Source organism: Tachypleus tridentatus, chromosome 8 (genome assembly GCF_004210375.1).
Source record: "Tachypleus tridentatus isolate NWPU-2018 chromosome 8, ASM421037v1, whole genome shotgun sequence".
Classification (NCBI taxonomy): domain Eukaryota; kingdom Metazoa; phylum Arthropoda; class Merostomata; order Xiphosura; family Limulidae; genus Tachypleus; species Tachypleus tridentatus.
In genome coordinates this window covers 44,744,734-44,759,461 of record NC_134832.1, presented here as the reverse complement: position 1 = coordinate 44,759,461, position 14,728 = coordinate 44,744,734, and the positions used below count along the sequence as shown (strand labels likewise).

Here is a 14,728-nt window from a genome sequence, read left to right as displayed (position 1 = left end):
ATTGACAACAATAATTTACTTGTAAATTGACAAGTGCGTGTAAATGAATGGTCGTTCAAAACAAGGGGTGCCATTATTTTTTACGTAGTTATTTCTAAATAATTAAATATTGTGTAAATCAAAATAGATACTTCAAATTTTGTAATGCTGACTACAATATATATTACACGATTATGTGCAAGTGAAACGACCACCACATCCAGTGTCTTTCGTTGTTGTTTTATTTGCTTAACATTTTCGCTTTCTGCCATCATTAATACCACATAATTTCGTAATTTGAGTTTATTGTAGAAAATGTTTGCTCCTCATAAAAGTTGTTTGTATGTAGAGCATACTTCAATTTTATATCTATATAAAAGTATCGTATATGCAAGTGTATTGCTTGTTTTGAATTTTCGAGCAAAGCTACACGAGAACAATCTGCGCTAGCCGCCCCTAATTTAACAGTGTAAGACTAGAGGGAGGGCGGTTAGTTAGTCGTCACCACCCACCGCCAACTATTGGGCTACTCTTTTACCCACGAACAGTGGGATTGATCGTAACATTATAACGGTGAAAGGGCGAGCATGTTTAGCGTGACGGGAACTCGAACCCGCGACCCTCAGATTACGAGTCGAGCTTCTTGACTACCTAGCCACGCCGGGCCCCTACCTGAAAACGTAAAGCCGAAACCTTGAGAAAATAAAAGTTTTCTAAGACTCAATGAATTCCCTGGAATTGTTGTGTACGAAAAATGAATCACTGGTTCTGTACCCGAAAATTGTTTTTCTGTTATTTATATATAGGTTTCGTGTAATAATGCACAAACTACATCTGTGTGCATTAACAAGTTTTAAAATTATTTTAACATTTAGTTAACATCTTCAACTTTTTTTTAGGTATCAGGACTGTCGAAGTTAAAAAAGGCCTAGTCATAGGAATAAGTGTTGGAGTGGCTTTGCTTTCGGTGTCAGTTTTATGTGTTGTGTGTCATAGAAAAAAAAGACGACGACGACGGCGCAATTCTGTTCCTCCCTTTGAACGCCCTCCACAACAGCCAAGAGAAGTTCCCGGCATGCATTTTGTTTCCGTAGACAGTGTATGACGTCATCAATTTTTTCAAACATTTATTTTCTGTCCAGAAGCCCGAAAAGGTGGAATGAACAAGTATTACTACAACCCGAGTGTCTATAGAATGGTACAGATTTTGATATGCATTAGAACACTGCTTCCTTCGAGAAGACGATCGAGTAAAGTGTACATTTACCTGAAGTAGTGACCACTAGCGGGTCAATTAATTTCGTCAAAAATTCCGTTTTGATTCACTTACGTAAAATTCCCCCTTTTGTCGTATACCAGTGTATCCCATAGCTTAGACATTGTGCCATTAATAATTGTACTACAACTTTCTCATTACAAGTTAGAAATTTTGGAAACGATATATGAAAAGGGTTTTAAGATCAAATGCAACGGCCATTTTAAAATAAAACACTAAATTTATTAAAAACTGAAGATAAATATTATGACTACATTTATACGATTGCTGTTAATTGAAGACAAATTTTGGACACTTGTAAAATATTTGCAAAGTTAAATGAGAAGTTTTCTCTAAGTGATTTTAAAATTTACAAAGGTATTTAATATATATAAACTTTTTATTTTGTAGATGGTTTTTAAGTTTCCATCTTCAAATTTAAAAGCAATCTATATTATCAGTCTAACATCCTAAGCAATACTTTCAGTCAATGTAATTATGATTTTTTTAGAAGAATACATTACAAATATTAAAAAAGCAACAGTTTGTTTTTGATGGCAAAAAATGGAAGTTCCGACAATCACATGTATAATGTTAGGATAAATTATAACAGAAATATGCCTACTCAGATTTCAAACGATTCGAGATTTGTTTTATGACGAGGAAAACAAGGTAAGTTGTAAGTAGTGTAGACAAGTCGAGAATAAACACCGATGTCCAATTGTAAGATCAATTTTTATCTTGTCCTTAAAAGTAGATTTAATATAATATACTACGATTTATAGTTGGTAAATATATTCAAATAATCTGATACTCGCCTCACGTTTAGTGTTTGTTTAGAATTAAGCACAAAGCTACACAATGGGCTATCTGTGCTGTGCCCACCACTGGTATCGAAACCAGGTTTTTAGTGTGCAAGTCCTCAGACATACCACTGTGCTACTGGGGGCTCAAGTTTAGTGATTGCATATAATATCGTAATAATCAATGTTAGATCTTTTCTGCCACATCTCATTTCTGGTTTGTGGATACCCATATTCAAAGGTTATTATATGGGTAACAGTTTTAAGCCGTGTATTTTTCGCGATATCCTCATTACGTACTTCAAACACCGTCCCGATGTCTACGGACTTACAACGCTAAAATCAGGGTGGACTCAGCAGATAGCCTGATGTGGCTTTTCTATAACAACACACACACACACACACACACTTTAAACACCTTTTCAATAAATTCAATATAATTTTGACTTGTTCGCCATTCGTTAGTAGGGTTACGACCTTTACTGAATCTGTACGTGCCGACACATTTTCCACTTGAGTCATTTATGCATTATAATTACGTACAAATATGAATCAATCCTCTACATATTAATAGTTTTGAAAAATATATATATTGCTAGAAGTTATTCAGTCTTGTATGCTGGATTGAAGCTCTTGATAAAATAGCATAGGAAGTAGTGAAAAATAGCAGTCATGTTTTATATTGTATCAAGAAAGCTTCTGATGATTTTAGATTTGTTAAACTGTGGCATATTTTATCTGTGGAATTATTTTCATGAAAAAAATAGATGCTTCTATTTTTGTATGCATACCAATCTGAGCTTGAAGCAAAAGCACTCGATTTTGTCTGCTAGTCGCGTTTGGAACGTTTCACTAAGATATCCTATACCTGAAGAAAAGTTGTCAAGGGCGCCACTATACGTTCACATCCTTCACAAGTGCTAAATGTGAAATTTCCATTAAAAATTATATTCACTAATATAATATTTTACCTTTTTGGCTTAAATTTGAAAAATTGTGCACAGTCCATATTCTGTACACAAAGCCGTGGACCAACAGGTGTTTCAAGAGTACTTAGTACCCCCAAATGTTTTGAAAAAAAAAATTCCGATCCCTGCATTACGAAGTACATTCCAGGAAGTAAAGCATTTTCACACCTAACTGGAAATTCATTAATGTAAATAAATCATTACCCTGATAAGTAACAATAGAACCATGCATCACGCAAAAAAGTGATAAAACACCTTTGTCACACAATTAAATTAATGATCCATTTCAAACAAATTTATTCCTACAGGAACCTTAATGCAAACTTCACAGAAATGCAAGCTTCATCTATTCATATCGCACATCACAGGGATACTGAATCCATTTTTTGTTTGTATGTCAACAGTCTAATCATAGGGGTTGGAGAGGTAATGCTGTACACGATGGTCTGTACTTTTGTCTGTGGACACTTTATAAAATTACTCGTTATTTAGTTCATAGAACCGGAAATCTATACAACAGCGATGGGACTGCTTTCTCTCGGGCCAGTAATTCAGAACAAAGCACAGCTCTGCCTAAATCCTGGTCATTTTTGGTTAACGTGCTGTTTAAACAGAAAATTTAAATTTAACAAAGTTTATTACAGATCGCGTTACTTTTAAATAAAGAACGCTTCTTCTATTACTGTTATTAAACATTAGTCATACAGTTTGGACTTTCACAAGAGTAAAATCTTTCTACAATGCTCACCCTTATGACTAAGTTCTGTCCACCAACAGTAAAAACCTTATCAAACTAAAATTTTTATTACATAATTAAAAAAAACACGCAGTTCCTCAAAGACATGAACATCGACAAAAGTTTTCAAGCCAATGTCACAGAACATTTGGTCTGTTGTTAAAACTGATGTAAACTCTCTCATCCATCAAGATTTAATCACTGAAAGCAAGCCAATTTGTGTAGTATTGTTTGTATAAATGCAAAAGTTTTATCGTTTTAACAGCATGAGAGATAAATTATATAAAATAACATTTAGTAAACTTTCTTTAACCACTCTTTTTAATACTTCAAAAATAAAGGTGTCTCGTTTATTGGTATCATGATACATGTTCAGCGATGACACAAACATCAGGCCAAGACAACATATTGAATTTTTTCACCAACAGTTCTCTTTCTGGATGATTCTACTGTTCCAATTTTATCTGCATTTATTTTCCCTCAAGTACAAAAGGTATCTTTGTCACTGACATTCAAGATTTGAACAAACATTTAGCAAAGGTTTCTACTGGATTGTTTTTCACTGACAGTTTTTGACATAAAATAGACAAATACCCATGAGTTTCCCACTTCGCCTAATTTTTCAAAATGCGTTGTTCCTTAAACAGAACAGTTCCATTCCACATATAATAAGGTGCAAGGGAGACACAAGGATGTTATAAGGACTAAAACACAAACTTGACACTAAAGAAATTTTTTAAAATTATATCGGAAAGATGGCATCTCACATAGCTTTTGCAGTCAAAGAAAAGTTTTATCCTTTTAAAATTGACCAAATGCATCAACAAATGATAATGATGGTATTTACAAATGTGAAGTTATCAAATTGTTATTAATCAAAGCCCTCCTCACCAGACCTATCCCTTAGTAATATGAAGTGATAAGAACAATTATAACACACCAGTGGAGTCCATTATGTTAGAACGATTTTGTATCCTCACCACACTGTTAGTCCATATTGCCACGTGTGGTTATACTCTTATCTAATTGTGAATCTTAACACAACAAATCTACAGTACAGATTTTATTGGTAAAAAAATAATCAAAAGATTCTCATATCTAAAACACACAACTGCTCATGATGCATCTGGTGTATAAAGATGACAGTTTCCCAGTGCCTATTTCAACAGTCCAATTACACAAAAATCCATAGTGCTGTGTCCAGCAATGCAGCTGGTATGATTTCATACAGAACAACAAAAAGAACCATTTCATTCTTTATTTGCTTGTGGTACACTAATGGTTGAGCTTGTGTGATGAATGTGGCATATGTACATGTAGTTTGTATCAATTTTCCTTCTCTGTTATGTTGCATCACATTACCTATGAAATACAAAGTTGTATCAAACTGTAGTTCTTACACATGGTTGTCATGTGGCTTGCTCATTTGTACATTAAAAATTGTTTTAATATAACATACCCAATCCTTTGCATTTTAACCAATAAATACTATTCTAGAGAGATTCAATCAAAATGATGTCCTATAACTCAACCAGTAACAAGCTTAAGAGAGAGTTTAGACTCTAGTCTACACTCGATCTATGTAGTATAACAGAACTTCTAAAGAAAAAAAATTACTTTTTTAACCTCCACCTTAAAACTTGATAGTGTCCATTCAGCAGAATTTGTCACTGTTAAAAACTTTTGATGCAACAAAACAAAATACTACATAAAATATTTTAGGCTAACAGATAGGGCTGAATCATCAAACAGATGTAACTACTCAAACTAAGAGAAAAATTACAAAAGCAATCAAAAACTAAATGTTTTATTTAAATTCATATGTTTACAACTGTGTCACAATGGCAATAGCATTTTGTCGTTTTATACATATTATATATATACACACACACACGGCCGCGTACCCGTTATTTTGTGATTTTTCATTACCACATCTCAGTTTTTCACAAATATTTTCTTGAGCAAAAAATGTCACTGCATTATAATTTATTATAAATATTGAATCAGTATTTTGTATATTACCTGCCAATCTTGTGTTTTGTGTAAAGCTGTAGTTAACAAATTGAGTTGCCCAAGTACAAAAAATGGTCTTGGACCCCCTCCCCAGCCATTATTTGACCCTGCATGCTAAGATTTGATCTATAATGATAAATATTTATAAAAATACTTAAAAATGGAAATCATAGTTAATAAAATTTAGCTGTAGAAATTCAAACAGTTGGTAAAAAAGAAATTATTAACTCACTTTCCAAGTTACAGTTTAAAACAGCCATACATTTGAAAGCTAATAACTTGCACTCGTCTGTGAATATTCAAGTTGGATACTTTGACATAAAATCTTTAAAATATTTGAAAAGGACTGTGGAAAAATAAAAATACCAATTATTTTTTAGGAAATACAATATAATAAACAAACCACTGATATTTATAAGAAGTTTCTGTTGTAAAAGAAATAGAAAATGAAAAGGTTGTTCAACTTTATTAATAGAAATTTTAGCAATAAGAAGTAACTTTAGAATAGTAAATGATTAATCCAACCATCATTAAAACTTACACTGTTTATAATTGGACAACAAATGCACCTATACTAGTTAAAAAATATAACTCAAAAATTTAAATTTTAGTAATTAAAATAAGCACTAAAGCATAAAGAAATTTCAAGGGAGTTAGATAAAGAGTAAGGTAAAATATAACACTAGTGCTGAAACTCAAAGTTCAGATTTTGTTTCAGGCAGTTGAGTTGGTGTTATAGAAAAGTATACATGAAGAACATTAAAACATTATTAGAAGGTGATACAACACCTAACAATTTTTAATACTTGTTTTATAAATCTTAATATTTATAGATATATGATGAAAAAAATTTAATAATCCATAATAGGTTTTGTATATCAATATTTAAATATTCCTAAATGTTATGTATTATTTGCTTTAGTGGTCTAACTGACTGTTTACAGAACAAAACACACAATATTGTGGAAAACATGTTGATATTTAACATCCACTGATAAAAAATTATTGCAAAAAAATACAAGAATAAAATTACTTTAACACTTTTAGTCACTGATTTATTAAATAATAAATTAAAAATTTTCCTCCTGATATTACTTTTTACCAAAGAGCTGTGTAAGAAAGACAATTTCTTTTACTGAAAATTAAACAAAATATGGCACTGCTAGAAACAAATATCCAAAACCTATGGTTTTCTGTATTTTTACAGTAGAAATTAAGGCAAAATTTAACAAAACTATGAATTAAAAATTAATTTGTCCAGTAACATTTATAAATTATATGTAATGATTTTACACCATCATATAATTTCCACTAATCAGGCTTTTTGTTTTAATGCTCTGAACATAGAATGAACAAAAGTACAAGCTTCTCTATACAATAACATTAAATATTTTCTATATACAGTATATATATATATATTTAGCATAGGTAACTAAGATAACTTAGTAACACTAACAGTTCTATAAGAATAAGCATGTTCTGTAGCCACCACATTTTGTATCAAGTTCCATCTTTCTTACCAATTTCACACCTTTTAAGCATTATAACAACATAATTGGACAAATTTTTTGTCCAACCTTTAGATGCAAGGTTAAAAAATTTCAAGACAAAAACATGGTTCAAGAGTTAATATTAAATATTCTATCATTAACAAAGTACCTGACAATAATGAATACATCAAACTGTTCCCTGATTTTGGATTGACTAACTTGTCAAAAATCCTTTTAGCCCTGTTACTCATTCACTTCATTACATAACTTCAGGTTTTACAGACTACTATTAAATTTTAATGTTTTATATTGAGATACAAAAAGTGCTATCAAATTAACTGCAATATGAAGCAAAGATATTTAAAATAATAAAAAATATATTGGTTGTCCAATCTTATTTGGAAGTATTTATAAAAACATGAAACATATTTTTGGTACATGAATAAGATATACAAATTGGACCATCAACTACCATAATCTACATCAACTTTGAACTTAGCTTTTATCTAATCATTATTATCTCAACAAGGAACTAGATTTGTTAACAATAAATCACTTGAACTACCATTCAATATTGAATATTTTCATTTTTAATCTTTGAATCAAATATCTTTTATATTCTAATTGCTCAAAAATATAATTACTAAAAAGTCATAAAAAGGAATGATTATGATCTTGTCATTCTCAAACTATTCCTTTAATCAAAATGATTACCTTTCCCAAATGCATTTATATTACACTAAAATTTGCCTAACTTGTTTTTTAATCATTAATAATAAAATCATACTTTTTTCTATAATTATAACACCATATAATAGGTACAATATTACAGCAATGACAGATAATGTCAATAATTAATACTAGGTTTATATTAATTCATTGTATGACCATGCAAGTGGTTTAACTCACATTCTGTAAAGTGATGAACACAAATTAACCTCTCAAGTATATGAATTTATTTTTGAAAATTAATTCCCCATAAAATCAGGTTTCTATTTCGTCTTTTGATAGCTTTTCTTGATTTATATGCGATATTATTTAAATACATTAAATATTTAAATAAAACTACACTAAAGAAGGAGTACTTTTTTCCAATGTTTATCCAATAGAAATCAATCATCACAGAAAACATTTTCCAATAGCATTTAGTGATAAAATGCAAATACATTTGGGCAGATAAATTAAAAATTTATGGAGAGAAACTATTTGTTTGAACTAACTTTGACAATTATTGTTTGAAATGTGAGAGATACCAAAGTTATTTTGATCAAGTAACAAAAGGGCATTACAATGCATGTATGGTCTAGACTATATCACTTTTGCTCTTAAAAGTAATATTTAACTTATTGACAACAAACAAAACACCTTTACAGATGGTAATGTAACATAGTATGCACATAATAAAGATATTTAAGTTGAATTAATATTATTAAATTTTGAATTATTCATGAATACTTAATCTTCTTGGATACTGTTGCTTAAACTACTCTGAAGCTGTGAAAGACGTTTTGCTGCAAGAGAGAAAATAAAATAATAAATTACTTTTGAAATATTCTTTTATAAGCTTTCATACCCTTTATTTTTATCTCTAAACAAAAATGAAATTATTAAAGTTCTTTGTGATAAGTTAACATCTACTTACCACAGGCTTCAACAAACCCCTGGCACCTTGGTGATTAAAAATTTCATCATGACACCTAATATTTTCTCCCATCTTATTTACATGTATGGATGTGCTAAATAGAATCCTAAGTCAAAACAGTTCTGGATTCTTGAGAGTCCAGAACTTGTTTCATGCTCTTTGAGTCCAAAATCAAACTTTCTTTCTAGGATTTTAATGGCAGATTTAGCACTTCATGTTTTTTCACAAATGAAGCACTACAGTTGTACAGCACAGTTTTGTGCCAATTTGTTTTTCTTTGTTCTCTTAATTCAATCAATTCATGTGTGTTTTTAGACCCAGACAGGAACAAAGACAATTAATTTAGCAATATTATCAAGTATCACACAATCATTAGCATGCACTCACTGCTGTGAAAATAAATAAATACAGCCCCCATTTCTTGGTGCAAACAGCACTGCAGTTAGGTTAGGCACACCAATAGGTTTTTGCTTAATGTTGTATAGCAGTAAAATAATAAGTAGATTAAGCTTATCCTAAAACAGCCTCCTTGGCCTATCAATATTAATTGATCACTTTTATTTCACTTTTATTCATTGCATGAATAAGTCTAAGTTATAGTTATTTCATCTACTATTAAATAATTGTACATATTGAAGTTTAATATATACTATGTAATAAAGTTTAATACTGAAGCCTTTGTTGTTGTTTTTTATTTTAGTGTAAAACTGCATGTCTCATATCATAAGCACATAACCAACTCAAAATATATTTCATAACTTTTCCATATTGGATCTGTCTGAAAATTTTGTGGGTTGGCTCCTAGATCTGACAATATTTGTTGAGGCCTGACTTACCATAACTTTTATCATCTAAAACCAAAGTTAAAAATAAAGTTTGAAACTAGTTTTATTTGAATCACATACTTATATATATATATATATATATATATCCCCATGTTTTTTGTTTTGTTTTTTCATAAAGGAAGCTCAGTTAGTTCTCTCAGTAAAATAAGAAATACAAATTATGAGTGTGAAATAGTAACACAACAGTCTTTCTTAAATTTTTCCCACATTTTAAACAACTTTCATGAAAAAAATAACAGCAAAAGAGAATTTTTGCCCATTCTAAGATGCATCTCCTATTCTACCACCTTATGAATTTTAAATTGTTGCATCATTCCACAGAAAACATATATATATTAAAATTCATATTCACCAAGTATCATGTTAGTAGAAAATGTAATTCACATTTCACGTAAAAACACTCATTACAGCATAATATCAACTTACTTTGCAATAAAGTGGTACTGCGAACAGCTGTCACAATCCTGTTTACTGTATAAAACAAAAATGGTAGGGCACCAAAGAAGATTGTTAGTCCATAAACTGGACCTTCACTGACTTTAAAATAATGACACTTGTAGTTTTCACTCCACTGTGCTCGAGTTCTATTCATCTAAAGCAAACAATAAAGAAATTGCCATGATCTTGTATTCTCCATATTTTACAAGAGTAAAAACATGTTGCGACTAATTTACAACACTGTTCCATTAAACAATTATTGATTACAATGTTTTATATTTCATAAAAAAGGGATGTATTTACCTTTTACCAGTCAATAATTACAGATCAAAATTGGTAGCATATTGTCACTTAAATTTGACATCATTATAAGTAACAGCACTATATAACTTATACTATATATTTCAAAAGTATTTTCAAATTAAACCTTGCTACGAACACTTATTATTTATGCTTGTAGTATGTGTTCAGATATTGTTTGTTTGTAGTTAAGCACAAAGCTATACAATGGTCTACTTGTGCTATCAAATACTGAAAATCAAGGTAAATGTAATTTCAGCTAGAAAATTCTAGACTTACTTCATTAACTACAGTGGAAAATGATAGGCCTATAGATTTGTGATATGAATGGTAAATAAAAGTTACAACATGGTAACTTATTAACCCTCATCTAGGTTTGGAATTAAAGTTCTTCATCACACCAATTACGTGTGTGACGAAGTATTCAATGGAAATTCTTGATAGCACAAGTCTGTGAATTTTAAACTTCATAAAAGTTGTTTTAGTTTAAATAATGGATTATCCATAATTCAGCTACACAAGTTTTGAAAATAATATTCCTTTTTTTTCTATCATGTAAGGATTTCTTACAAATTCTGAAGAAAAAAACTGTTACTTTGGTAAATTTATTATTTCATATACCACAATGAACATTTTATTATTATTGTTACTATGTTAAGTTTGGGAACTATACCACAATGAACATATTATTATTATTGTTACTATGTTAAGTTTGGGAACTATACCACAATGAACATTTTATTATTATTGTTACTATGTTAAGTTTGGGAACTATACCACAATGAACATTTTATTATTATTGTTACTATGTTAAGTTTGGGAACTATACCACAATGAACATTTTATTATTATTGTTACTATGTTAAGTTTGGGAACTACAGCAATTGGTAAGGCTCTCATGTCATGATTAATCTGGACAGATCCAGTGGTTGTTGACATTTTAAGCATAACAAAGTGTAAGATGATTTCAATGAAAATGCTTCACTTATTTAAAAGTATATTAAATTTTGTGAAAAATTTGTAGTGATAAAGAGTGTAATGGGTACACTGAGAGGGTTTTATTTGGAAATTTAGTTTTAAACTAGAACAACTCAAGTCACAAGGAAAAACTAAATGCAAAAAGAATAAGAGGCAGAGAATAGTTTAGCTAGGAAATGAGTATAAAAGTAATATAAGAATAGGCTTAATTGTTACTGGTAGAAATAGAGGATTTTGATGTAATGGGAAAACTGAAACAAGGTTAAACACTGGTGATTTTGATAACAGAAGTTTCTTTGAAATACTACAGGATTACAGGATATTTAATAAAGACAGAATATAAAAGACAGGAAGGAAAAGTGGCATTATAAGTAAAATGTGAGTTGCATCCTGTTAAAATTGAGGATATCAAAGAGAATAGCAAGAAGAATTAATCCATTCGGGTTCCTTTTAGTGGATAAAGAAAAGAACTTAGTAGGAATTTGTTACAGATCATCAGATAAAACTGATAAAATTAGTGAGAAACTTTACAGTGAAACTGAGGTTTCAGCTGTTAATGAAATTATATTTATTGGTGATTTTAATTTCAGACATACTGATTGGGAAATGCTAGAGTGAAAAACTGTGTAGAGAAATGTTTCTGGAAACTTTTCAAGATAGATTTATTCAAGGAACCCTCCAGAAATAATACTATTTTAGTTTTATTATTAGCTTGTAATATAAAAATGTTGAGAGGATGGAAATTTGGAAACACCTAGGTTCAAGTGATAATTTCTGATGTCTTGCTGCATATGGAAATCAGGAATAATCATATTTTTATTCCAAGTTTCCAAAAAAGCAAATTTTAAAGAGATGCAACAAAAATTATCTGTTGTAAATCAGGCAGCTGAGATATTTGGAAACACTGGATAAATGTGGTAAATGTTCCAATATTTGAAACAAATATATAATATATTCCTTATAGAAAGAAAAGGGTAGCTGTAAGTAAGAAATCAGATAATAAATGGTACAAGAGATAAAATTAAAGAAAAGCATTACATATTTAATACATTTACATTGACTAATATTATAGATTTAGAAGGTTACAGAAGACCAATAAAGTTGGTCAAGCATGAAATTAAGACATCCAAACAGATGTATGAAAAATATTTAGTTGATAGCAAAAAATGAACAGAAAGATTTTTATTAAGTATATTAAGGGTAAATAAAATGTTAGGACAGAGATAGAACCCTTGAAGGATGATAAAGGAAGACTTATTTATATCTGATGATTATGAAACAGCTAGGTTATTAAATTTTGTCTTTTCTTCAGTTTTTACTAATGAAGACAACCACTATTCCTCATCTTGAGCAATTAATAAACAAAAACAAAGTTTAATAAGACAACCACATAAATTCTGAATTTGTTAATACAAAATTGAGAAGTTTATAGAATAATAAGGCTCTAAGATCAGATAATATTTCCCCCAAGGGATTTCAAAGGAGATAAAAAATTGGACACAAGAGCCACTTGGCATAATTTTTTGTAAGTCCTTAAGTGGACAAGTACCAACAGATTGGAAATCAGCTAATTTCACTCCTATCTTAAAGACAGTTCTAATGTGTCTCCAATACTACTTGGAGAATAGAAGTTGTCCCAGTAATTATAGGCCTAATTATCAAAGTCATTTAATAAAATTTAAAATTTTAATGGATAGTCAATGTGGTTTCACTAAGGATGTGATGTTCAGTGCTGCACTCTATTTGTAAAAATGTTTCTATACACATGCCACAAGCCTTCTGCTCTTCCCCCCCCCCAACTGGAATTGAAATATTCCAATGAGTCTCTCATGCAAATCATCATGTGTCACTTGTCCACCAACAGAATATGTTCACGTGACACACAACTTCCTCTATTCTCCTCTATTGCACTCACTTCACAGTTTGGCAGAAGACATAAGAACTGAATTAGAGTGGAGAGGAAAGATGGGGGTGGGAAGCTCAAGAAGGGGTAAGTACCTATCAGAAATACACTTTCAGTGTAGGAAAATTACAACTTCTAATACAACACTTACCACCTCTCACAAAATCAACTAAAATCTCACAATGAATAGGAGGGGTGTGTGAGGGAATGATAAAGGTACTCCCTAAAAGTATCTGAAGGAGACCTCTGGAAATGAGTCGGATCCAAAGATCAGGTGAAGAAAACCACACTACTTCTGAACCAGGAATATTCATCATCCCACTGTAAAATGTGGAGAAGATAAAAACAGTAAAGGAGAGAAGCACATTTAAGTGAGACAGAACAGTGTCAGGATCATATTCCAAACCACATAAAATAAATATAACATAATACACCGAATATAAAAGCAGGTCAAACAACAGATGTACCCTCAAGTGTAAAGTGGCAATGGCACAACTGACAGTACTCAGTAAACCAACTACATCCAGAATCCATGCTGCTGGGAACAGACATCCACATGAAAATAGGGTGAGGATCATACTATTTTCACCTCAAACCCAAGAGACTAGGGGGATTCAGAATCACTCCATCTCTAAGATATATCATAAGTATTAGCAAAGTTATCAAAGTTATCTGGAGACTCAACATTTGGTATCAAAAGGATGTCTATTACATGTAATCAATTCCAACAAGGTACTAACTAGAACCATCCAAAAGGCAATGACATTCTAAGTATTAAGATACGATGAGGGAGTCAAAAGGACAGAACTGTAACAATCCAACATAACACTTTTGTGACCCATAAACAGAGGAAATCAAGGGAGGAAGCCAGACAACCTGAAACATGTGAAGACTTGTGTTGACTGGTTCTACTATAAATCCAAAATGCAACCACAGTGTACCAACATTCACATGGGGGTATGATAAGGGCTTGCATTTAATGTGATGAACTACATTTTTGATGTATTACTTCATAACTGTATATCACAAAGAGGAGAACCTTATGTCATCCACACCCATGGAACACCACTGCCCTACTCTGCACTGAATGGTTATAGCCATTTTGTGTGGAATGCATTCAGGAGAGTGTGTTCACAGTTGATCATTTCAGTGACTTTGCAACTGAATGTAGTAAGGACAACCATACTCTACTAGAAGAGTAAAAATTGTTGAGTCCAGAAGAATATCGACACCTGAGATGATGCAAGGAATGACTGTGAAACCCTATTTTGAAAAGGAGACCACACTCAGATATTCACTACTACTTCTTTACCCATGCAGTCCACAGGTGGTTTGGTCCAGGATGTGCATGTTTAGGAAGCAAAACATCTTAAGGTTA

At 31.0% G+C, this 14,728-nt stretch overlaps 2 protein-coding genes across 13 annotated transcripts in view; one reads left to right on the top strand and one right to left on the bottom strand.

Moving 5' to 3' along the window:
• Positions 1-2,047, top strand: part of LOC143222324 (suppressor of lurcher protein 1-like) — a 293,085-nt gene extending 291,038 nt beyond the window's left edge. For all 10 annotated transcript variants that reach the window (XM_076448702.1, XM_076448703.1, XM_076448710.1 and 7 more), the window contains one exon: positions 879-2,047. In XM_076448702.1, coding sequence (XP_076304817.1) covers positions 879-1,084 — 206 coding nt within the window. In that variant the 3' untranslated portion in view covers positions 1,085-2,047. The remainder of the gene's footprint in view (positions 1-878) is intronic.
• Positions 2,048-5,532: 3,485 nt separating this feature from the next.
• LOC143222325 (osteopetrosis-associated transmembrane protein 1) overlaps positions 5,533-14,728 on the bottom strand; it is a 45,294-nt gene continuing 36,098 nt past the window's right edge. For all 3 annotated transcript variants that reach the window (XM_076448711.1, XM_076448712.1, XM_076448713.1), the window contains exons 5-6: positions 10,158-10,323; positions 5,533-8,755 (exon numbers count right to left, since the gene is read on the bottom strand). In XM_076448711.1, coding sequence (XP_076304826.1) covers positions 8,700-8,755; positions 10,158-10,323 — 222 coding nt within the window. In that variant the 3' untranslated portion in view covers positions 5,533-8,699. The remainder of the gene's footprint in view (positions 8,756-10,157; positions 10,324-14,728) is intronic.